This window comes from Schistocerca gregaria, chromosome X (assembly GCF_023897955.1).
Source record: "Schistocerca gregaria isolate iqSchGreg1 chromosome X, iqSchGreg1.2, whole genome shotgun sequence".
NCBI lineage: Eukaryota > Metazoa > Arthropoda > Insecta > Orthoptera > Acrididae > Schistocerca > Schistocerca gregaria.
Genome location: NC_064931.1, coordinates 159,626,049 through 159,652,411, shown reverse-complemented (window position 1 = coordinate 159,652,411; position 26,363 = coordinate 159,626,049). Strand labels below are relative to the sequence as shown.

Genomic DNA, 26,363 nt, shown 5'->3' with positions numbered 1-26,363 from the left:
ACATTGCCTGGAGAGTCATTGAAATATATTAAGATCAGAGCCAAATACACTTCCCTGATGAACATTTATGTTAATGTGTTTCTTATTTGACAGTTGTTCTACCAAAAATGTGTCATCTGCAGATCTGTGAACTACCGCTAACTGTTGAACTGTTTTCCAGACTGAAACCACTCCTTTTCCTCTTACATATAGTGCTTCTACATTGTTTAGTAGTAATTTGTGGTGTACATTGTCAAAATCTGTGGACAAGTCTAAGAGTATGCCTGTAACAGTAATCCTTGTCAATAGTCTTCTCTCACTTATGGAAACCAAACTGTGCTTCATTAAAAAGGTTGTATTTATTCATGTAACTCATAAGTATCTCATGATGAATTGCAGTTATTTTTGAGAATGAAGGTAGTAGAGGTAGTAGCGAAGCGAGCCTGAGGTTCTCAATTCTTTCTGCATTACCTTTCTTTTAATAAGGGCACAACTCATGCATGCTTTAGGTAATCTGGGAAAATACAAAAACTAAAGGACTCATTTCTCTTATTACCTTCAGATCAAACACTGGAACCTCATCTATGCCTGCGGACTTTTTTCCTTTTTTTCTCTTTTTTTTCTCCCAGACTTTAGGTTCTGTTGTAGGGAAACAACATTATTGTGCTTGCCGTGTAAATCACTGTGGGTGCTACATGTGTTTTAGGAAGATATTTGCTGCAACTTTTCTACAATTCCAGAGAAATAGTCATTTACAAAGTTTGCCAATCCCTTACCATTTTCTGTTATTTTGCCCCCTCTTCGGTTTGTTTGTATACTTGTGTGTCCGACTTTGTCAGTTTCCTGTTTTATGAGTTCTCACACTACTTTGAATTTGTTTTCTGCGTTATATATTGTTTTGTCTTTGAAGTTTTTTTACAGCAAGCAATACCCACCTGTATATTTTTTTTCACATGTGATAGAAATCTGCGAACTGTGAGTTGGTGTAGCACTTTTGTAATGAACTGAGATGTTTAAAGTGTCTGAAGGGCTTTCTAATATCTGAAATTATCTGTCCGTTTTCCTTAGCTGCTGCTGAAGAAGTGTCTACTTTTGCAAATGTATCCTCAAAAATTAATTTAAACTATATGCAGAAATTACAGAGTTTTTCATCTATATTGTTTTCCAGACTCACTCCATCCCAGGTTTGATTTGACAATGCTCTAGAGAAAGTACATATTTTACATTCAGAGAAGATCTTTTTGTAGGCCTGCCATTTTGTGGGTTTTACCAAACCTGCCTTTAATTCCATCATAAGACAGTGATGATCAAAAATGCCAAGATCTATTATAAACTGTGAAATGAACACTACTTCTTCAAGCGACTGCATTCTTAAGAGCCTTTACTACTAGTTGAACCAAGTAGTTACAATATCTAGCAAAGTGCTTATGAATTCTTTGAATCTGCTCTAATCTGACATAATTGGGACAGAAAATATTTCAGTGGTACGAAGAGTGACTCAAGGTTAAATGTCATATTATAGGTTCATAGACATGAGGTTCATAACTGTCAGTTCTAGCATATTTGTCTGTCACAGACCAGTTGTTTCACCTCTAGTAGTATTTCTTAATGTGAACATTGCTGAGTTGCTTCATGGTTTGGAGCTCACATTAAACTTTAGGTCCTCGTACAACTGATTGGGTAAGTAAATTTGAAGGGCTGAGAAATAAAAGTGCATATCACCTCTGACAAAACTGTTTAGAAAGCACTATGGTGTTCAAAATGACAGTCAGGTTGACTACAGCTTCACTGTACTCAGATGCAGACTGAAGGAGTATTTCATACGTGGTCTGCTTTTTTGGCAACTGCCCTACACTCTCCCAATAAGTCTGTTATGTACTTGTTCTCTTTCAACTAATTGTATACATTTGTCCCATTTGATATTACTTTCCAGGTATTTAGTGACTGTAATGGAGAGTAGGTGAATATAAATACGGATCTTCAGAGTCTCCAGTAATGTTCCAGTACCCCCTGTGGGTTCGGGGGTAAGAATAGGCCCACGGTATTCCTGCCTGTCGTAAGAGGCGACTAAAAGGAGTCTCAAACGTTTTGGCCTTGTGAGATGGTCCCCTAACGGGTTTGACCTCCATCCTTCTAAATTTTCCGAAGAGCGAGCTGATTGGGGAAGGGCGCCTTACAAGGAGCGATGTGTCCATCATGCATTACCATCTCTAGCCAGGTTTGTCGTCATCGCTTAGCTGTCCCGCTCACCTACCATCTCTTGGGCGTGGATTTGTTCTTGGGTGCAGTTTATTGCAGTCTGCTATGCTGTGTCGCTTTATGCGCCAATGACGATATTGGACTACATCACCTGAAATCCAGCACGATAGCCAGTCCGTTGTGGTGGGGCCGCCATGTACCCTGTTGGTTGTAGCCCCCTGACTACACAGGGATCGCTCTGCTGATGCCAGCGCCGTTAACTCCCCACGTATGCCAAGGAGTAGATGCCTATCTCCTTGGGGCATTGGGACTCCCGGCAATGGCCATCCTGCCAGGTGGTCGTTGCTGAGGCTGGGTGGCGCCCGTGGGGAGGGCCCTTGGTCGGAGTAGGTGGCATCAGGGCGGATGACCCGCAATGAAGCGTGGTACATCATCTCTTGCTGGCGGCCAGCCGCCAGCAGTCTCTAAGCGTTCCAGGGCTCAATACAATGCAACTACATATGACCCCAAATCGTTCCCCTCCCTGGCTACACCATGGGAGGAACGAAAGACTAAGGATGCCAGCAAAACATACTCGCCCCGCTACCTGGTGTGTACGAGAGCTGATGGTGAATCCTTTACATCCTTTACATCCATGAAGCCTCAGTTCTTCGTCAAGCACTTAGAGGACAAGTTCGGGGAGGTGGAGGGCTTGTCCAAAATGCGCTCGGGCTCGGTTTTGATCAAATCGGCGTCTTCCGCCCAGTCCCGCCGGTTACTCGATTGTAACAAGCTGGGGGATGTTCCGGTTACGATCACGCCCCATAAGAGTCTTAATATGGTCCAGGGCATAATATTCCATCGGGACCTTCTATTGCAGTCCGATGTCGAGCTTCGCGCCAATTTAGAGCGGCGAGGTGTTCACTTCGTCCGGCGCGTACATCGTGGTCCAAGGGATAAGCAGGTTGCCACCGGTGCCTTCATCTTGGCCTTCGAGGGTGATACTTTACCTGAGAAGGTCAAGGTGATGGTCTATCGTTGTGATGTCAAGCCATATGTCCCTCCCCCGATGCGGTGCTTTAAGTGCTGGAAGTTCGGGCATATGTCTTCCCGCTGTACTTCCAGCCTCACATGTCGAGATTGTGGACGCCCATCACATCCCAATACTCCATGTGCTCCGCCTCCCATCTGTGTAAACTGCGGAGAGCACCACTCGCCTTGCTCGCCGGACTGCAGGATCTTCCAGAAAGAGCGCAAAATCATGGAGTATAAGACCCTGGACCGCCTGACATACACCGAGGCCAGGCAGAAGTTCGAACGCCTCCATCCTGTTCGAATGACTGACTCTTACGCCGCGGCTACTACTGTTACGGCCCCATTAGCTCTCCCTCAGACTGCCACCTCTCAGAGCCGGAATGCTACACCTGCCCCCTTGATGGTGGGGGGCACTTCCCTCCCTGCTGCTCCTGCACTACCTGCCTCAGGAGCAGCAACCCCCCAACCATCGGGGACATCAGTCCCCACTTCTAAGCTGGGGAAGACTCAAACTTCCCCGGCTAGAATAGCACGGAAAGGGTCCCTTGGGTCCCTTCCTTCCCAGGTTTCCGCCTCTGGGAAGGGTGATGTCAGCCAATGGAAGAAAAGCAGACCAGCGGCTGGTCGCAGGACTTCCCGCTCCTCCTCCGTCCCAGAGACTGACTCGCTGGAGCCCTCCCAGCCAATGAAACCCAAGGACCAGAGAGACAAGATGAAGAAGAAGACCTCTAAGGCCAAGGAACACGCTGTGGCATCCACCCCACTGCTCCCTACAGGCCCTGCGTCCGAGGATAAGGTGGAGATCCGGGCGTCCGCTGAGGACCTGGATCTCGCCGGACCCTCAGACACCATGGAAGCAGATTGTACTGGTCCTCCATCGGTGGCAGCAGGTGACCCAGTGGCGTGATCTGCCTCCTCGGTCCCTTCACGCCTTTTTCGGACATGGACAAAGCGATACTCCAGTGGAACTGCAGCGCTTTTTTCCACCGCCTTGCTGAGCTTCGCCAACTCACCAGCAGTCACCCTTTCCTCTGCATTACCCTACAGGAAACTTGGTTTCTGGCAATGCGGACCCCTGCCCTACGTGGGTATCGGGGTTATTACAAGAACCGGGCAGCTTATGAGAGGGTATCTGGTGGAGTCTGCGTCTACATCCTTAACTCTGTCTACAGCGAATGTGTACCTCTTCACACACCTTTAGAGGCTGTCGCTGTAAGGATGTGGATGCCTCAGCCTATTACTGTCTGCAGTTTGTATCTTCCGCCAGATGGTGATGTCTCGCGTCATGTGTTGGCTGCATTGATAGCACAACTGCCTCCTCCTTTTGTGTTACTGGGCGACCTTAACGCCCATAACCCCCTGTGGGGTAGTGCCGCGATTACTGGCCGGGGTAGATATGTCGAGACTCTTCTCTCGCAGCTTGACCTCTGCCTCTTAAACACGGGAGAGCCGACACATTTCAGCGTAGTCCATGGCACATTTTCGGCCATCGACCTTTCTATCTGCAGCCCCCGGACTTTCACCATCCATCCACTGGAGTGTCCATGACGACTTATGTGGTAGTGACCATTTCCCCATCTTTCTGTCACTACCACAGCGTCACTCTTCTGAACGCCCCTCCAGATGGGCTCTGAATAAGGCTGATTGGGGCTTGTTCTCCTCTCTCGCCACTATCACACCTCCTTCTCATGACACCATTGATGCGGTGGTTCAGTCGGTAACCACCGGCATCGTTTCTGCGGCGGCATCTGCGATTCCCTGTTCATCCGGGTCCCCTCAGCGGAGGACTGTGCCTTGGTGGGCGCCAGAGATCGCAGAGGCGATTAGAGATCGCAGAGGCGATTAGAGATCGCAGAGGCGATTAGAGATCGCAGAGGCGATTAGAGATCGCAGAGGCGATTAGAGATCGCAGAGGCGATTAGAGATCGCAGAGGCGATTAGAGATCGCAGAGGCGATTAGAGATCGCAGGCGGGCTCTTAAACGCCATAAGCGGCACCCGTCCTTGGAGAACCTCATCGTTTTTAAACAGCTCCGTGCCCGTGCCCAACGCCTTATTCGCCAACGGAAGCAGGAGTGCTGGGAACGGTATGTTTCCACCATTGGCGTCCGTACCTCTGCATCGCAGGTTTGGGCTAAGATTAGGCGACTCCATGGCTATCGGCCACCTGTCTCTGTCCCTGGGCTTTCGCTGAATGGAGTGGTGTGTCCTGACTCCGACACGATTGCGGACCGGTTAGCAGCGCATTTTGCTCAGTGTTCCGCATCTACGAATTACCCACTGGTCTTCCGCTCCCGGAAAGAGCAGTTGGAAAGTTGGAGGCTTTCCTTTCACACGCGCCACGCGAAGTCGTACAATGCTCCTTTCAGCGACTGGGAATTCCAGAGTGCACTATCTGCTTGCCCTGATACGGCTCCTGGGCCAGACCGCATCCACAGCCAGATGCTGAAACACCTCTCTGTGAATTGCCAGCGACGCCTCCTAGATGTTTTCAAGCGCATCTGGGTTGAGGGTGTGTTCCTGTCTCAATGGCGAGAAAGCATCGTCCTCCCCGTGTTGAAACCTGGCAAGAACCCGCTGGAGGTGGACAGCTACCGCCTCATAAGCCTCACCAACGTTCTTTGCAAGTTGCTAGAACGTATGGTGAGCCGGAGGTTGAGTTGGCTCCTCGAGTCTCGAGGCCTTCTGGCTCCGTCTCAGGGTGGGTTCCGTAAAGGCCGCTCTGCCGTCGATAACCTGGTCTCCCTAGAGTCTGCCGTCCGTACAGCCTTTGCACGCCGCCAACATCTGGTTGCCGTCTTCTTCGACATGCGGAAGGCGTACGATACGACTTGGCGATATCACATCCTGGCCACACTTCATGGGTGGGGTCTTAGGGGCCCGCTCCCGATTTTTATTCAGAATTTTCTGTCGTATCATTCCTTCCGCGTGCAAGTTGCTGCGTCCCATAGTTCCTCCCGGGTCCAGGAGAACGGGGTCCCACAGGGGTCTGTCCTCAGTGTCTCCCTGTTTTTAATTGCGATCAATGGGCTCGCTGAGGCGGTGGGATCGTCCGTCGCAGCTTCGTTGTATGCAGACGACTTCTGCCTCTACTACAGCTCCGCTGGCATTGCAGTTGCTGAGCGCCAGCTGCAGGGCGCTATCCGCAAGGCGCAGTCGTGGGCTGTAGCGCACGGCTTCCAGTTTTCGGCCGCTAAGACCTGCGTTATGCATTTCTGCCGGCGTCACACGGTTCACCCTGAGCCACGCCTTTACCTTGACGGTGAACCTCTTGCTGTGGTAGAGAAGCATCGGTTCTTGGGACTGGTATTTGATGCCCGGTTGACTTGGCTGCCTCATATTAGGCAGCTTAAACAAACATGCTGGCGGCATTTAAACGCTCTCCGTTGCCTTAGCCACACCGGATGGGGTGCCGATCGGTCCACCCTTCCCCGGCTGTATCAAGCGCTGATCCAGTCCCGCCTTGATTATGGGTGTGTGGCTTATGGTTCGGCATCGCCATCAGCATTACAATTGCTGGATCCCATCCATCACTGCGGGATCCGACTCGCCACAGGAGCATTTCAGACAAGCCCTGTTGACAGCTTACTTGTGGAGGCTGGTGTTCCTCCATTGCGGATGCGGCGCGACCGACTTCTGGCCGCTTATGCTGCCCATGTTTGTAGTTTGCCAGGGCATCCCAACTACCGTCTCCTGTTCCCGCACTCGATTGTCCATCTTCCAGACAGGCGGCCCCGGTCAGGGTGTACGATCGCGGTTCGCATCCGGGCTCTACTGTGTGGGATTGAGTTTTTTCCTCTCCCGCCTGTTTTCCGGGCCAATCTCTGTCTGCCCCCTTGGTGTGTGCGCCGACCATGCATTCGGCTGGAGTTGGCACATGGTCCGAAAGACTCGGTCCCTCCTCCGGCCCTCCGCCGCCACTTTGTTTCTCTCCTTGCCGAGTTTCCCGGATCTGCCGTGGCCTATACCGACAGTTCAATGGTCTCTGCTCGCACTGGTTATGCTCTTACTCTAGAGGATCATTGTGAGCAATGGTCGCTGGCACCCGGGAACAGTGTATACACTGCTGAGTTGGTTGCCATCTATCGCGCCCTAGAGTATATCCGCTCCCGCTCAGGTGAGTCCTTTGTCATCTGTAGTGACTCCCTGAGTGGTTTACGAGCTCTTGACCAGTGCTTTCCTCGTTCCCGTCTGGTGATGGCCACCCACGAGTCGCTCCATGCTCTTGCCCGTTGCGGCCGCTCCGTGGTCTTTGTTTGGACCCCAGGTCATGTCGGCGTCCCGGGCAATGAGCGGGTTGACACGCTGGCTAAACAGGCAGTGAGTTCACCGGCTCTGGAACTCGGCCTTATGGAGTGTGATCTGTCGCTTTTGCGCCAGAAAGTGCTTGGTGCCTGGGGTGACGAGTGGCGCACCCTGCCCACGCCCAACAAACTTCGGGCGGTGAAGGAGACGACCGGTGTGTGGCGCTCCTCCATGCGGGCCTCTCGGAAGGACTCTGTCGTCCTCTGCCGGCTGCGCGTTGGCCACACGTGGCTGACGCACGGCCATTTGTTGCGCCGGGAGGACCCACCGCTATGTCGCTGCGGGGCAGCTCTAACGGTGGTCCACATTTTGGTGGACTGCCTGCTTTTAACAGGACTCAGGCAGATGTTTGCGCTGCCTGATACCCTCCCTGCCCTTTTATGTGATGACGTTGCTATGGCGGACCTCGTGTTGAGTTTTATTCGGGCAGGGGGTTTTTATCGTATGATTTGAGTGTTTGTCCTTTTATTTCCTGTATTGACTTGGGCCTTTGGCCTGTGGTTTTAAACTGTGGGTTTTAATGTCATTTGTTGGTTGGCTTTTCCTTATTTTCATGGTCGGCCAACCACCTTCACACTCGGTGTGATTTTAGTTCCGTTTGTCTGGTCTTTGTCTGTCTTTCTTGTATTGTGTCGTTCCTTGTCTCAGTTCTCCGTTTTTAACGACCGACAGTTTTTATTTCGTGTGATTTTATCGTGGAACAAGGGACCGATGACCTTAGCAGTCTGGTCCCTTCAATCCCACACCCAACCCCAACTGTTCCAGTACCCGTAAGACTTGAACTGGCTATCTGACATGTACCTGAGCCACACTATCCTTTGGGCCTTGGCTTACTTTAATATCTTTCCCCTAGCTTCTCTGTTAACCTGTCTTCCTCTTCTCCATTTAAATTCTGCATATTGACACCTCATTTTTCAACATCATCATCATAATTATTATTATTATTATTATTATTATTTTGTTTGTCTTTTTTCAAATTTGTGTCTCCTCCCCTTTCTCTCTTCTTTTCTTTTGAGCTTCAATCATTTATAATTTCTTCTTGCAGCCCATTAACATTTAGAGCACAATCTCCGTACTTACTTGTAAGCTGTTATTCCATTGTTAATAAAGACTCTATTGCACATAGTTTCTAATTTGATCTATATTCTAATTTTAAAACATGTTTTATTGTGTGGCTGTCTCAATCATGTTAAAGTATGTCATCTTTTGGCAGTTGTAAGTAGATACCCCTATTCTGACTGAAATACAGGGGTTGGACAAAAAACTGGAAACACTGAAAAATGTGTGCTTGAACATAAATGCAGATACTAGCAAAGCCTGTAGATTGCACTGGTGTATTCACCCACAAGTGGCAGCTCTGTAACGTGTCTGTATACATTCCAAGTGTCAGTTGCAGTCATAATGATATGTGTAATTGTTGAGAGCATTGTGTCAGAGCTAAGTGATTTCGGATGTGGGCAAATTGTTACTCGTATGACGGGTGCTTCTATAACCAAGGTAGCTGAAGTGAAGTGTTTGGTGTTTTATAATGCACACTGGGAAAGCGGCGAAACATCATCTGCTAAGTTGCAATGTTGAAGAAAGTGTGTGTTGAGAGATTGTGACAGAAGGTTCTGAAAAAAAAAAAAAAAAAAAATAGATGACAAAACAGCAAGGGTCACTGTAGAATTGAGTCGGACTCTCGAACTCTGTTAGCACCAAAACAACATGAAGGGAGCTCCATAAGAAGGAAATAGGGCAAGCTGGAATTCCAAAACCAATTAGTGATGCAAATGTGCATTACAGGAAAACTTGGTCGTGAAGGCTTACAACCTGGACTGTGGAGCTATAGCAGCAAATCATTTGGTCAGCTGAGTCTTGTTTCACAGTACTTCCAACTTCTGGCTTAGTTCACATCCCAAGGATGAACTGTGGATGTTTGATGATTTGGGCAGTGGTATCATGGTGTTTGGTCAGCCCCATGGTTACTCTGCAAGGTCACATTAATGCTGAGGATTGTGAGACTGTTTGGGCCGATCAGGTCCATCCTATAATACAATATTTGTCCTCCAATGTTGAGGCTGTGTTCCAAGTGAATAGGGCATCTGTTCACACAGCTCACATAATGTCATATCTCCCTTGGTCATCAGTTACCAGATCTCGATATTGTTAAGCCTTCGTGATTTGTTTTAGATAAGATGATGCGTGATGGCTGTCCACCTCCACCATCATTATGTGCACTTGTCACTGTTTTTGCACGAAGAAGAGCATAAGATTCTGTTGAAAACCATACAGAATCCATATTTATCCATTCCAAAATGACTGAAAGCTATTTTGACTGCCAGTGGGTTTCCTACACCATATTGGGCATGGTAATATGTGGTGGGTTTTTGTGTTTACTTATTTTTGTCCACCCCCTGTACATCAGTTTGTAGTTGATCCAATCCCATCACCCTCTCAAAATGGAGCCAGAGTAACCTTAGATTTGCAAGATGGTGCCATCTTTTAACCTTTCATTGCAGACAAATTATAATCTTCTGTATGTTGCTACTGGTTGTGAGTTCATTGATTAGCACTCTTGATGCATGTGAAAAAGGAGAAGAGTTCAAACAGTAATCTGACCATCCTGATTTAGGTTTTCTGTGGTTTCCCTCAATTAAGGCTATTATACTTACCCCTGATAGTTCCATCACCAGTGGGCTGTTGAACCCTTCCTTCCTCCCCTTTAGAATATGTAGTGGGTACTGTTTTTAGTTACTGTCTATAATTGGTGAAGATGTTGTTCATTTCATTTGTCTGCTTTCATATCGTTTATGATTTTTCACCATAATTGCTCATATTTTCTGATTTATTAATAGAGCTGCGGCTGATGTTTAAGCTTATGGATCGTGTTCCCGACGGAATAGCATCAATGTTAAAAGATCTTGAGGATCACATTATGAGTGCTGGATTAGCTGACATGGTTGCTGCTGCTGATATAATTACACAGGTACAACATCCAAAATTTCTATAATATATTTGAAATACTGTCTGTAAATTACTCACTTCATTTCCAATTTTGCATTTTGATAGATTCTTAGAGGTCCATTAGTTCACCACAAAACATTACCTCTTACATTATGAAGATATTTTATGCATTATATAAATGAATTGAGCAATATGTCTTTTCATCACCTGGATTCATGATTGATAGCCACTTGATTCATATTTCTTTGTCCCAATAACTGTTTTATAGTTGTTGTTGTGAAGTCGTATATTTAATGGTTGTTACATTGCATTCACTGTGAATTCTGGCTAATGATATACTTAGGATAAAAATTTATTACCTATGCATGTTTATGATGAAACAGACCCATCACTAAATGAAATCCGATACGTACGAAAGCCCGCAAATGTTGATAAAACACATGATCATTCGTTCATGAGTTACATGCTAATCCGCATACATGTTAAGTGGCTTTACTTCCACTAGCATCATCTGTAGCATCAGAGTTGGAATGTAGATAAGTGTAATTTAAGCTGATAATGAAATCAAATGGTGAGTGGCATAATGTGTGTGTCCATCACTACCTTCTTGCATCAGTTTCAGGCTCATGTGACTTACCAAATTTCCTGCTCCCTTGTAACTGTATACTGGCACTTGTAATCTGTTGCCTTTGTGCAAATAGTTACTTTTGTATATAAAAAAAAGTGCAGTGATTATAACATGGAGGCCATGACATGCTAAAAAGCATTGTCAATAACATAAATGACAAATGAAGTACATTACCTTACTATTGTTCATGGTGAAAAACTACCATACTGTTATTGATGATAGAACACTAAATATGAGCACCATTTAAAATCATGTAGAATTCAGATTTAAGGACAGCAGTCAGTTGCAAAAATGTGTGGTTTATTGCAGATCTAGATTTTGAAAATAACATAGTTATCATTGGTGTCAAAATATAAAAATAGGTAGAAGCAGAACAGGTAAAAAATATGTATATAATGCTGTTATACAAATACGTATACAGTGGAGATTGTCATCTGGAACTCAGTTATACGAATTTGTGATTATCTGTATTGTAAACCTCGAGCAAATATGTTTGTGGTCTAGTCCGTGCGTGCATAGGCATGCTGTGCTGGCACTAACTGCCTGTGCTCTGCTTGTGTGTCGTTAGTCTAAGAGTTAGACAGCACATGTTTCATTATTGTTTGTGTAAGACCAGGCATGGGTGACCTTTGCTGACCTTTGGTGGCCTGCGGCCATCATTCACATACTTTGCAAGAACTCCCCCCCCCCCCCCCCCCCCTCTCTCTCTCTCTCTCTCTCTCTCTCTCTCTCTCTCTCTCTCTCTCTCTCTCTTTCTACACACTTGTACTAAACATCCAGGAATGTATCGGTTTAGCTGGTGAGTTCATAAATGGTGGTATAAGGGACATACAATATAAGTGGCCATGCTTCCCCACCCAAGTTTTGCGATAGTTAAACCAGCTTGTCCTTGACTCGGTGAGCCGCCACATAGGAATTCTTCCTACCTGTTACGTGGAGATGCTCTCGTAGTTTTGACCCCCTTGCAGAGCTGTAGCAGCACCGTGGGTTCTGAAAGTGCAGTACTACTGTATGTTTTATATAATGAAGCAGGAAGAAGCTTTTTGTGCAAATAATTTTTACGCAGGATGCCATTATGTTATTGTTTAAGGAACACACTAAAAGGAACGTGTCCACACTGATTATAAGCCAACAATTAATGGTATGAGAGCAAGGTCTACTGCATGACTAGATCAAAAGGCATCCTATCGACAACTGCTGTATATGGCACCCAGTCTGTAACTTGAGCGAACAATTGGTCTCATCTTTGATTATGCCAAAGTTATTCTTTTATATATTAATATCAGCGTTTCCTCGGATTGTAAAAGTACTGGAAGATAGAATTTAGACCTGTATACTTCTCATAATGTCTCAGTGACAAAAGGCAACTTTTGTTCTCAAATATTTATTAATAATAATTGCTTGATTCGTGCCAGAATAAATGTACTTTCCCTATGTATCTCTTTGCTGATGTCACCGGTGAGTTTTGCTTTGGCATATCATCCCACTGGCTCTGAAAGTGGAAGATGGCCAGCCACCTCTGCTAGCCAGCGTGGGAATATACCTCTTGGTCCTTACTCAATACGTACTGCAGTGCAATACATTCAGTCCACATTTGTGTAGTAGCAGAACTGGAAATAAAGTAAAATGTTCTCTTATATGTGAAAAAGGGGAACCTTACAACTTAATTGAGCCCGCAGGTCACATTGTGACAATGTGTCAGCAATTCTCCTAGCACATGAAGTGGAAACTGTAGCGCCTGTGAATTTAATATTTTTGGGATAATGCACTAATGTGAATCTCATCCTGTTCCTGACACACCATGCCAACTACTTATGCCCCAAAACTTGTGTCTCTAAGAAAGTTCATTTAAGCTTCACCCAGAATTTCTTCCATGGTCTGGATTAAAACAGGTTGCCCACCTGTGAGTTACAGTGCACTTTTCATTATTGTGGGAGTTACAGCAGCAGTCATCAAACTTCTTTACTGAGGAGCCAATGCTGAGTTACGGAGCAACACACCAGACCACATATGAACCATTCTTATTATTTGGTAACCTACAATAATTAGTTTGTTATGAGCCCCCTGTCCCCAATAGACTAGCTGTTGTAAGGATACGATAAGTTGGTCTCCAACCCCCAGGTGTTGATGGGAAAAAGTTGGCACAGATCAGGACACATAGTGTTGACTGTTCTATTTCTGGTAGCTACCACCCTCAGTTACTTCAAAGTTTGGACACTGTAATTGCTTGAAGTGTTGTGCTGTCTGTATGAACAAATATTAATAACAGTAATTTTACTTTTGCAAGGCATTATGCAATATGAGACACAATCCAAAATGTTTAGTTATGTTGGAAATGTATGTTTCTTCTGCCCTTTGCATTATGTTACACCTCCCTTAATGTAATTTCATATTCCTTGTTGCAAATATATAATAAATTTGAAAACAACTGTCTCTTTTAAGTATATTAACAAATCCATGTTGCTACTTTTTGAAATTTATTCTCCAGTATATTTCTGAGTCGAAGATGGGGCCAGGTAAAACCAACAGTTGCAGATAAGTTGTGGAAATAAATATACTATCCTCCTCGAGCAGCTATTAAACTAAACACCTGTTGCAAATAGAAATGTGTATTTGAAACTGGTGAAGAATAAATACAGACTCCTTCATCAAATAAAATTATTGTGCACTTGCTGACAATGATCAGCAGTGTTCATTATATCTTGAAGGCCTCCAATATAGGGAATAAGAATTTTTAAATAGCTGCACACTGATTTGTCGACAGTTAAGATTTTTATACATGTAATAGTGGGAGTTGTGTGTTTGTGTTGACGGGAATAATGAACAAGAAGAATGGCCACTAACAGAATTTCACATTTATGACTGCCACCATGTTTACTAATATACAAAATAACATAAAGGGCTGCTGATCAATTTTCAATAAACTGAAAGAAAGAATGCACACCATCTGTTTAACTGAATCCAGTCCACCTTTATCCCTTTGAAAAGGAAATTCAGTGCAGTGCGTAATCTTATAATGTTCATGTCATCTAACAGATTCGTATGAAGGATGAGAGATACGGAGGGACTGATTGGAACTTTGATCATTTTGAGTTACTATCATAATCAGTCTGAGCTGTGTATTTTGTCCCTGAAGCGGATTCCAGAGTACTTTTATGCCAGATCACCCTGTTGTCATATAAAAAAAAAAGTTACATTATTCATATGGCCACATAAACTTTATTCTAATGCCTGTAATCTCAAACTTTCATAGTGAAAAAATGCCCTTAAGACCAACACGCGATCTAGTGTATCTCCCCTCCCCCCCCCCCCCTCTCCCACCCCCCTTTGTTCTTGAATCTTCGATTTTCATTCATTCTAATTCCAAAGCAAACTTAGTGTGATTTGTGATGGTGTTTTGCTGCTTTGTCTATTTTGTGTTGTTTGGACCACATGCAATCCTCACTGTTTCTTCCAAGTGATGTGACTACAGATTATGATATTTATTTTTCAAGTTGTTCATTTTTGAAAGTGAACTATCACAAAGATGAGTTGAAGAGGAAATAGTGTTAACATAACCTATGCACAGTCTCGTAAATTGCTCTTGTAATTGTTAGATGCATTTCCAAGGTTCAGGTTCTCTGATATCATGATGTGCTATAAACTGAGCCTTAAACTGTGTGTCTTGTTGAAGCTAAGATATTTTATGTATCAAATGAGCTTTATGAAACCTAAATTGGTAGTATTGGGATCATCATGTTCAGCATGCCGAGGGTTCTCTATAAGAATGCAACAGCCTCAAATATTTCTAATGTCTGAAAATATCTCTCTCTCTCTCTCTCTCTCTCTCTCTCTCTCTCTCTCTCTCTCTCTATCTGTCTCTCTCTCTCTTTCCCCCCCCCCCCCCCCCCCTACCAGATATACTTTCAAATAGGATGCCATGCCTTGGTATATACTTTTGGCTACAGTCAAATCTAGTCGGAGCATTTCACAGTTGGAAAATTAGAGAAATCTTTTTCTCAAAGTTCAGTTATATACAACTGCAATTTGGCTTCAAAGAAAAATATTTTATCAGTCATTTTCCCAGTTACCTGTTCGGTCCTTGCAATTACAAATTAAGTTCATGGAATTTTTGTGAAATGGAGATATGGATGACGCGGGCAGCATAGCACAACCTCTGCACAAATCCGAGGAAACCGTGTGACCTTACCAGTTGAGGGGGAATCTGCTGTGCACTGTAGCACATGCATTCGTTACAAATTGGCTGTTGTGTAGAAATGGGAAAAGTTGGGCCTGATATCACCAGTGTCAATTAAAATTACACACGTCTTAAAATATTACTTTCTCTGTAATTATTGTTTATTATTGGGCAGGAAAACCACACTCTTAGTGTTGGTTGATGTTGTTGGATTAGGCTGTTAGCTGTTAGGTGCATATTATTATTATTATTATTATTATTATTATTATTATTATAAAATAAAACTGGAAATCACTGGCCCCACGAGTACTTAGTGCAGGCTGCAGTTTGATTACCACTGACTGAAGCAGTTGCCAATTGCTACACCCTTTTGCTGTGTTGCATCTGTGCTTAAAAATGTCAAAGTGCAAGAGAGTGGTGTTATCACTTAAAGACAAAATAAACATTATTGAGTCATTTAATAAAAGGAGTAACTTGTTGTATGTTAGCCAATAAATAGCATATAGGTACTTCTACGATAAGCAATATTAAGAATATTGGTTCGGTTGTGTAGTACACCTGCCAGCTTGATAGTGAATTTTGGAGTGAACATCGGAAAATTTTGAAGAAACTGAAAAATGAACTGTTAGAAGAAGCTTTGTATTGTTGCTTCTTACAAAAATGATCAACTGGGCCACTGATATGTTGTAGTTTGATCTTTGAAAAGGCATTAGAGTTAAATTAAAAAAATATATATTAAAAAAAGGTGGTGATGAACAATTTGTGGCAAGTAACACATGGTGGTACAGATTTAAATCTTATAATGGTATTCATGAATTGTAAATACAAGGTGAAAAATGTCGGCTCATTTAGATGCAGCAAATTCTTTTAAAGGTAGTTTCAAAAAAAGACATGGATGAATATAAGTATGAGCTGGGCTTTGTTTACAATGCTGGTGAAACCAGTTTAAATTGGGAATCATTAACTTCAATACCTTTAGCTTCTCGATGAAATAGTTCAGCTCCAGGATATAGAACTGGTAAAGATTGAGTAATGATATTAGTTTGTGCAAATGATAAAAACAAAAACAGGGCAGGGATGAAAACTGAAATATTCATTACTGGTATGAGAACACTTTTATTCATGAAGTAAAGAAAAATCAGAATAAAATCAGTAAACAAGGAAAAGTCCTACTTTTGCTGGATAGTGCACCAACCTGTCCTTCAGCTGAGCTGTTAGAGAAATGGAATATCTATTGTAAACATTTTGTGTCCTAATTAACATCCTACAATCAATGAATCGGCGTTATTTAAACATTAAAATGACTGTGTAGAAAACAACTTTAACTTAGACTTATCTATTGATGAAGGTAACATAAGTCATTTTGTCATTTTTCAAGCAAAATAATTTAAATGAACTTCAATATTTTGAACATGGCTTCACTTCAACAATGGTTACAGAATATCAGTAGAATAAGACAGATGACCATTTGCAATAAATGGTGGTACTTATTTAACCTTAACCATGGTTTCTGCAGATTTAAAGAAGAAGAGCTACTTGCCAGCAAGTAGCTGTTAACATGGTCTGGCATTTTAGGTGATTGATTTTACTGATGTGACAAGACCTTAATTTTAGGGGCCTTAACTTTCACAAAAGGATGTGCAGATCAATGCTGACAAATTTCATGTGGATATTTTAGATCACTTTAATAATACTTCTTTTGTGAAGTTTGTTTCTTGTCCTTCTGAAGAAGATGGGTTTAAATCTATTGAAACCATGGTTACTGTTAACTGAACACCATCATTTATTGCAGATAAGACAGCCGTGTCTTATTTGTTTGCTTCGTTAAAGGAGTGTCGTTACATGTTTCTACAGTATAATCATGGATTTGATTGAAAGGAAAACTTTGAACAAAGCTAGGAACAGAATACTAAAATGGAGCATGAAAATTCAATAACCAATAATGGATCAATCTGTTGAGGAGGATGTAAATGAGCTAATGACAAATATACACATATTCCAAGAATGTAATGCTCATAGTGTGAAAGAATGACTCATTTGTGACAATGATGACAGAGGTTTTCAGATCGTGTCCGATGACAAAATTGTTGAAAACATATTGCAGGCAAACTAACAGTAGAAAGTGCAAGAAGACAAAACAGATGAAAAAAATAGCTGCAGAAAATGTAGAAGCATTTCAAGCTCTGGAAACAGCTTTGAAATGTTCAAGAAACAATGTCTTGAATTGCAAGTTTACGACTGTTAAAATGAATTCGTGATGTAGCCGCAGTGAAGAGAAAAAAATTGTTTATATCAAATGACAATTACCAAATATTTTAAACAAATTAAACTACAGTGACTGCCCTATGTGACTTTCATTAGGTATTTCAAGATTAGGGTTGCACTATTTTAGTAATGTTAAAGAAATGTGTATTTACCTGTGAAATTGTGTCTCTGATCTCTTAATGAATACTGATTTTTGTTGATTTTAATAACTTTAATTTTTTTTATTGTTTTGAATAAACATCTAACATGTATTAACCCTAGAAAGATAACCATATGATAACATACATAATAATCAATCATACATGGGTGACCCAGGTTATCTTTCTAGAGTTAATAAGACAAAAGTTGCTTTTCTTCATACAGTCAGCTATCTGTATTTTCAGTTACTTGACTGAGTTATGACAGCAATTAGCCTGGTTAATCGAGTCTACATAGAACAACACACCTTTATCAAAAGAGTCATACAGTACCAATATCTCAGAGCATCAGCTTGTGACAAATGACCCTAGCCTTTACATGGCAGAAATGAGATTGAGGTCATCACTTACAACCAGCACAGATGAAATGAGTATGCATCATGGAGGACCTGTAGTGCCCTCTGTCGGAGTATACAGTCATTTGGAAGACAAAAACAAAACTGAAATAAATACGGGCAGTGGACTTTTATGAAAAATTGCTGGTCTCTCGTATGATGGATGGCCAATGATGAGGTTGGATGTATACCTTATGGGTCAAAAAGCCTTTTCTTTTTGACAAGGTAGTCTTCAAAATGTTCTCACGAGTGAATATTTTTTACTAGCACATGCTCACGAAGAAGGTAGATGACAGAAGGTCTGTGATGCCAAAATATCTCAACCTCCTCCAGAAGGTCCATAAACCATTCCATTTCAGCTCAATTCAGCAACTTCACATGCAGCGAGATAGAGGGAACCCAGTGTCCACTCTCAACTAGGTGGGTGACACAATTAGATTTATATGCTGTATCTGTCCTTTACAGCGCCACATGTACATCAAAGCAAACTTCTGTTCTACACCCAGTCTGTCCCAAGTAGTATGCATCGCAGTTGGGCATTGGATTTTATATACGCCAGACTCGTGAAAAATATTTTTCTTCTTGACACCATTAGCCAAAATCAGCCTAGATTGATTGTTGTCAAAAAAGAAATATAAATTTTATGTTTTTTAAGGACCACTGCAATTTTTGTGTTAAATGTTCCATAGTATCATAAGGAGCTGCATTTTTTTTATTATTTTTGGCTTCCAAATTAATAGTCTCATTTGGTGCTGTGTGATTATTATATTTCCTAGCAATTTTACTATAAATATTAAGCCCATGATTTGTTTGGTAGTTATTCACTCTAGCAATTTCATTAATTGCGTCCATTTCTAATTCTCACACTTTCTGAGACAATAGAAGGAAACCAAAATTAAAAACTGCATTTTTATGTCAATGTGGATGACTTGAATTGTTGGCTATGCAGTTTGTGTGTGTTTTCTTATGGAAAATCCCAAAACTGTGTTTACTATTTACATTTAAATTTAGAAAGTTAATAGCACAATCATTTTCCACCTCACATGTGAAATTTATTGTCTTGTGCAATTCAATAAATTTAATCACCAACTCTCTAATTTCATCACCACCATTTACTAGCAGAACCATATTGTTAGCCTACCTAAAAAATGCACAATTTTGCTAACTAAGTAGACAATATCTATTCCCAAGGTGGTTAATGAAAATATTGGCCCAAAGAACTGAGATGGCACTTCTCATTCTTACACAATCTTTTTGATAACAAGTTCCATTATTAAATTGAAAAGATCAAGGACAGCAAATTGAGAAATGATTTTATTTCACTTTATGGTAGCCTGTTGTTAGCTACTAGATTACCTCTAATGATTTCAGTATTATCTTCAGTGGGAATATTGGTATACAGATTCACAACATCCAGACACACAAACCTCTTGTTGGTGGTTCAAGAAATTTAAACATTTTCAAGCAACTTTACTGTAAGTCCCCCAGTACCATTTACCCTTTAAGTTGTGCTTTTAAAGAGGGTTTATGTGGGTTCATAACCCTTAGTTGTTTTTTCCCTGGATGAAATTATTTTCTAACATATTTTCAGTTTATCATTTAACTTTTTATGTGCTTCTGTGTGTAAGTCCCTATCGATTCCTATTATGTTACTCTACAGTGATCAGTACACAGTAAAAAAGTGTTATGAATTGGGCAAGTATATCAGTCACATTTCAGTAACTACCATCATGGAGAGTGAGTGAGTGAGTGAGTGTGTGTGTGTGTGTGTGTGTGTGAGAGAGAGAGAGAGAGAGAGAGAGAGAGAGAGAGAGAGAGAGAGAGAGAGAGAGAGAGTGTCTGGATATTACGAATTTATATACCAATATTCCAGTTGATAATACTATTTAAATCATTATAGCTAATATAGGAGCTCAGAACAGATGATCACGATAGTGAAATAAATGAGTTTCTTGATTTTCTGTCTTTGAGTTTGAAATATAACTATTTTAAGTTTAGTAATGAGATTTTATCATCAAATAGATGGCCTAAGCTAGAGGAGTGTCATCTCAGGTCTTCTGGCTGATATTTTGAGTAACCACCTTGAGAATAGATATTTTCTTGAGAAAACCAAATTAGCTAAAAAAAATTGTGTGTTATTTTATGTATGCTGACGATTGCTCCTGCTAGTAAATGGTTGTGGCGATGAAATTAAAGAGGTGATGATTAAATTTAATGAACTGCACAAGAAAACAAATTTTACATTGCTAGAAAATATAAAAATGACACAGCACCAAGTGAGAACATTAATTTGCAAGCCAAGAATAAAAAATAAATTTCCTTGCCATATTATGTAATATTTAGCATGAACATTGCAGCAATCTTCAAAAAAAAATAAAGTTAACATTTCTTTTTTGGCAACAGACAATCTAGGCTGATTTTGGCTGATGGTTTCGACAAGGAAAATATCTTTCATGAGTCTGGCGTAAATAAAATCCAGTGTCCCGATTAAAATGCGTGCTATGTGGAACAAACCAGGCATAAAACAGATCATGGTCTGGCATTTTAGGTGATTGATTTTACTGATGTGACAAGACCTTAATTTTAGGGGCCTTAACTTTCACAAAAGGATGTGCAGATCAATGCTGACAAATTTCATGTGGATATTTTAGATCACTTTAATAATACTTCTTTTGTGAAGTTTGTTTCTTGTCCTTCTGAAGAAGATGGGTTTAAATCTATTGAAACCATGGTTACTGTTAACTGAACACCATCATTTATTGCAGATAAGACAGCCGTGTCTTATTTGTTTGCTTCGTTAAAGGAGTGTCGTTACATGTTTCTACAGTATAATCATGGATTTGATTGAAAGGAAAACTTTGAACAAAGCTAGGAACAGAATACTAAAATGGAGCATGAAAATTCAATAACCAATAATGGATCAATCTGTTGAGGAGGATGTAAATGAGCTAATGACAAATATACACATATTCCAAGAATGTAATGCTCATAGTGTGAAAGAATGACTCATTTGTGACAATGATGACAGAGGTTTTCAGATCGTGTCCGATGACAAAATTGTTGAAAACATATTGCAGGCAAACTAACAGTAGAAAGTGCAAGAAGACAAAACAGATGAAAAAAATAGCTGCAGAAAATGTAGAAGCATTTCAAGCTCTGGAAACAGCTTTGAAATGTTCAAGAAACAATGTCTTGAATTGCAAGTTTACGACTGTTAAAATGAATTCGTGATGTAGCCGCAGTGAAGAGAAAAAAATTGTTTATATCAAATGACAATTACCAAATATTTTAAACAAATTAAACTACAGTGACTGCCCTATGTGACTTTCATTAGGTATTTCAAGATTAGGGTTGCACTATTTTAGTAATGTTAAAGAAATGTGTATTTACCTGTGAAATTGTGTCTCTGATCTCTTAATGAATACTGATTTTTGTTGATTTTAATAACTTTAATTTTTTTTATTGTTTTGAATAAACATCTAACATGTATTAACCCTAGAAAGATAACCATATGATAACATACATAATAATCAATCATACATGGGTGACCCAGGTTATCTTTCTAGAGTTAATAAGACAAAAGTTGCTTTTCTTCATACAGTCAGCTATCTGTATTTTCAGTTACTTGACTGAGTTATGACAGCAATTAGCCTGGTTAATCGAGTCTACATAGAACAACACACCTTTATCAAAAGAGTCATACAGTACCAATATCTCAGAGCATCAGCTTGTGACAAATGACCCTAGCCTTTACATGGCAGAAATGAGATTGAGGTCATCACTTACAACCAGCACAGATGAAATGAGTATGCATCATGGAGGACCTGTAGTGCCCTCTGTCGGAGTATACAGTCATTTGGAAGACAAAAACAAAACTGAAATAAATACGGGCAGTGGACTTTTATGAAAAATTGCTGGTCTCTCGTATGATGGATGGCCAATGATGAGGTTGGATGTATACCTTATGGGTCAAAAAGCCTTTTCTTTTTGACAAGGTAGTCTTCAAAATGTTCTCACGAGTGAATATTTTTTACTAGCACATGCTCACGAAGAAGGTAGATGACAGAAGGTCTGTGATGCCAAAATATCTCAACCTCCTCCAGAAGGTCCATAAACCATTCCATTTCAGCTCAATTCAGCAACTTCACATGCAGCGAGATAGAGGGAACCCAGTGTCCACTCTCAACTAGGTGGGTGACACAATTAGATTTATATGCTGTATCTGTCCTTTACAGCGCCACATGTACATCAAAGCAAACTTCTGTTCTACACCCAGTCTGTCCCAAGTAGTATGCATCGCAGTTGGGCATTGGATTTTATATACGCCAGACTCGTGAAAAATATTTTTCTTCTTGACACCATTAGCCAAAATCAGCCTAGATTGATTGTTGTCAAAAAAGAAATATAAATTTTATGTTTTTTAAGGACCACTGCAATTTTTGTGTTAAATGTTCCATAGTATCATAAGGAGCTGCATTTTTTTTATTATTTTTGGCTTCCAAATTAATAGTCTCATTTGGTGCTGTGTGATTATTATATTTCCTAGCAATTTTACTATAAATATTAAGCCCATGATTTGTTTGGTAGTTATTCACTCTAGCAATTTCATTAATTACGTCCATTTCTAATTCTCACACTTTCTGAGACAATAGAAGGAAACCAAAATTAAAAACTGCATTTTTATGTCAATGTGGATGACTTGAATTGTTGGCTATGCAGTTTGTGTGTGTTTTCTTATGGAAAATCCCAAAACTGTGTTTACTATTTACATTTAAATTTAGAAAGTTAATAGCACAATCATTTTCCACCTCACATGTGAAATTTATTGTCTTGTGCAATTCAATAAATTTAATCACCAACTCTCTAATTTCATCACCACCATTTACTAGCAGAACCATATTGTTAGCCTACCTAAAAAATGCACAATTTTGCTAACTAAGTAGACAATATCTATTCCCAAGGTGGTTAATGAAAATATTGGCCCAAAGAACTGAGATGGCACTTCTCATTCTTACACAATCTTTTTGATAACAAGTTCCATTATTAAATTGAAAAGATCAAGGACAGCAAATTGAGAAATGATTTTATTTCACTTTATGGTAGCCTGTTGTTAGCTACTAGATTACCTCTAATGATTTCAGTATTATCTTCAGTGGGAATATTGGTATACAGATTCACAACATCCAGACACACAAACCTCTTGTTGGTGGTTCAAGAAATTTAAACATTTTCAAGCAACTTTACTGTAAGTCCCCCAGTACCATTTACCCTTTAAGTTGTGCTTTTAAAGAGGGTTTATGTGGGTTCATAACCCTTAGTTGTTTTTTCCCTGGATGAAATTATTTTCTAACATATTTTCAGTTTATCATTTAACTTTTTATGTGCTTCTGTGTGTAAGTCCCTATTGATTCCTACTATGTTACTCTACAGTGATCAGTACACAGTAAAAAAGTGTTATGAATTGGGCAAGTATATCAGTCACATTTCAGTAACTACCATCATGGAGAGTGAGTGAGTGAGTGAGTGAGTGAGTGTGTGTGTGTGTGTGTGTGTGTGTGTGTGTGTGTGTGTGTGAGAGAGAGAGAGAGAGAGAGAGAGAGAGAGAGAGAGAGAGAGAGAGAGTCTGGATATTACGAATTTATATACCAATATTCCAGTTGATAATACTATTTAAATCATTATAGCTAATATAGGAGCTCAGAACAGATGATCACGATAGTGAAATAAATGAGTTTCTTGATTTTCTGTCTTTGAGTTTGAAATATAACTATTTTAAGTTTAGTAATGAGATTTTATCATCAAATAGATGGCCTAAGCTAGAGGAGTGTCATCTCAGGTCTTCTGGCTGATATTTTGAGTAACCACCTTGAGAATAGATATTTTCTTGAGAAAACCAAATTAGCTAAAAAAAATTGTGTGTTATTTTATGTATGCTGACGATTGCTCCTGCTAGTAAATGGTTGTGGTGATGAAATTAAAGAGGTGATGATTAAATTTAATGAACTGCACAAGAAAACAAATTTTACATTGCTAGAAAATATAAAAATGACACAGCACCAAGTGAGAACATTAATTTGCAAGCCAAGAATAAAAAATAAATTTCCTTGCCATATTATGTAATATTTAGCATGAACATTGCAGCAATCTTCAAAAAAAAATAAAGTTAACATTTCTTTTTTGGCAACAGACAATCTAGGCTGATTTTGGCTGATGGTTTCGACAAGGAAAATATCTTTCATGAGTCTGGCGTAAATAAAATCCAGTGTCCCGATTAAAATGCGTGCTATGTGGAACAAACCAGGCATAAAACAGATCACCACTTCAGCAAATACGTGGCTCTGGAAGCGAAGAATACCACAGATGAATCTAATTTTTCCATTCCCCAAACTGAGAGTGGACACAGCACTCCATGTATCTCACGTGAAGTTGCTGCATCATGCCGAGAAAGGTTGGTTTATGGACCTAGAAGAGCTAGGGATTTATCCCATCACAGACCTTCTGATGCCCACCTGCTTAATGGGAGGGTGTTAGTAAAATATATCCACCTTTTAGATCATTTTGAAGACTACCTTGTCAAAAAGAAAGGGTGTGTTGACCCACAAGGAATATGTTAAGTGTCTGTATTGGCAGTCAGTTATACAACAGATCAGCAATATATCACAAAAGTGTGATGTTTGTATTTATTTCAGTTTTTATCTGGTCCAGATTGTTGTTCCCTGGTACCCTTTACTGGTTTTAACATGAATTGACATGATAACAATGTAACTGCTTTCATAATTCACTTAATGATTCTGTTTTAAATATTAGTAGCATGACTTGATATTATGCCACCAGAGAGGTGGATCTCTATCAGGTGTGGTAAGTGCTTCAGCTTTTTGTCTACAGTTTGTGTATTGTCATACCGTGAAAATAATCTTTGAAACAAAAAAAATTGTTTTTTAAATTTTAAGTTTGTAATGGCTCCTTTTGTAACAGATGTAAATATGAAATTGTGCAAATGAATGTTTGTCCAAATATTTGATTCTTTAACATAAAGCTGTTTACATTATTACCTTGTTTAAATTTAATTTCAGAGAGGGCACATCGTGACTCTTATCACACGATTTTATGTTTTATTTCACTGTGCATTTTTCAGGTTTTATTTAAAGTATCTATATGTCTTTTGACACACATAACTGAAATACATTGCATAAAACTTTTTAAAATTGATTTTAATTTATTAGTCTCATTATAAAACTCAAAATACTTTTGTCACACTGTTATCCCATAGGAGATGCCACATGTCCTTCATGAATCTATTTTCATGTAAACTCTGTTACTTCCTTTTATGCATTTATATATTCAGTATTTAATTTGCATATCCTAGTTGTGCCATATTTTAAGATTCATTTACTACTTACAGTCTTCAATGAATAATATACGGTAGCTTCTTGGATGAGCAGTCCAATAGAAGGCACTATTAGTCCTCCATGACGCATATTTGTGCCATCTGCACTGGTTGTAAGCAACTGCCTCAGTTTTGTTCCTCCCATGTAAAGGCTAGTGTTATTTGACACAAGCTGACACTCCCACATGTTGGTACATATGTGACTCTTCTGATGTTCATACAGTACTGCTGTGTCCCCACTTACATGGATTCGTATAATTGTGTTGTATACATATTTTGAAGCTGTTCTGATTCTCTCTCTTTTTATATATTAGCAACAATGATGTCTTTTTTATAGTCAGACTCTAGATCAGCAAAAAATTAGTGTTTTGTAACTGACTGCTGTCCTCCTTTAAACTTAAATAAACAACAGTTCCTGTTCACACATGTATCCAGTGGATTCAAATTTAGTTGTGTAGAACTGTTATTTCCATACACACATATAGATATTTATTCCATGGTGGCTTTCTTACACCTTTTATTATGTTCTGAAGTTGGACTACTTTGTTTTCTGACCGTGAGATGAAGATGCTGTTCCTTGCAAAAGACAAGGACAATAAGAATTCATCAAAACTGATTGAAATTTTGCATCACATAAGTACACTGGAGCACACTGAATTAGTGGTGTAGGTATATTTTTACAAAGCTATTTTTGCTATCAAAACATTTTGAGTTTATTATATTAATTGAAAATTTCACACAGAGTGACACAGGCCAGCTGATTTTATGAGCAACTGCAAATAGTAACAGGCCAATATGTCACAAAGGTAAATGCCTTCAGTACAGAATTTGTGACTGTGCTTCACCGCATCACAGATTTATTTATTCTGACATTACACCAAAAGCTCAGGAGTCTGTTTGTTTATTGGGAGAACACAGTGTCTTGCTCTTTA

General features: G+C 40.4%; 1 protein-coding gene across 3 annotated transcripts in view; it reads left to right on the top strand.

Annotated features, from left to right (window-relative positions):
- Positions 1-26,363, top strand: part of LOC126297779 (cullin-5) — a 203,646-nt gene that overhangs the window by 104,085 nt on the left and 73,198 nt on the right. For all 3 annotated transcript variants that reach the window (XM_049988959.1, XM_049988958.1, XM_049988960.1), the window contains exon 7: positions 10,334-10,464. In XM_049988959.1, the coding sequence (XP_049844916.1) occupies positions 10,334-10,464 (131 nt within the window). The remainder of the gene's footprint in view (positions 1-10,333; positions 10,465-26,363) is intronic.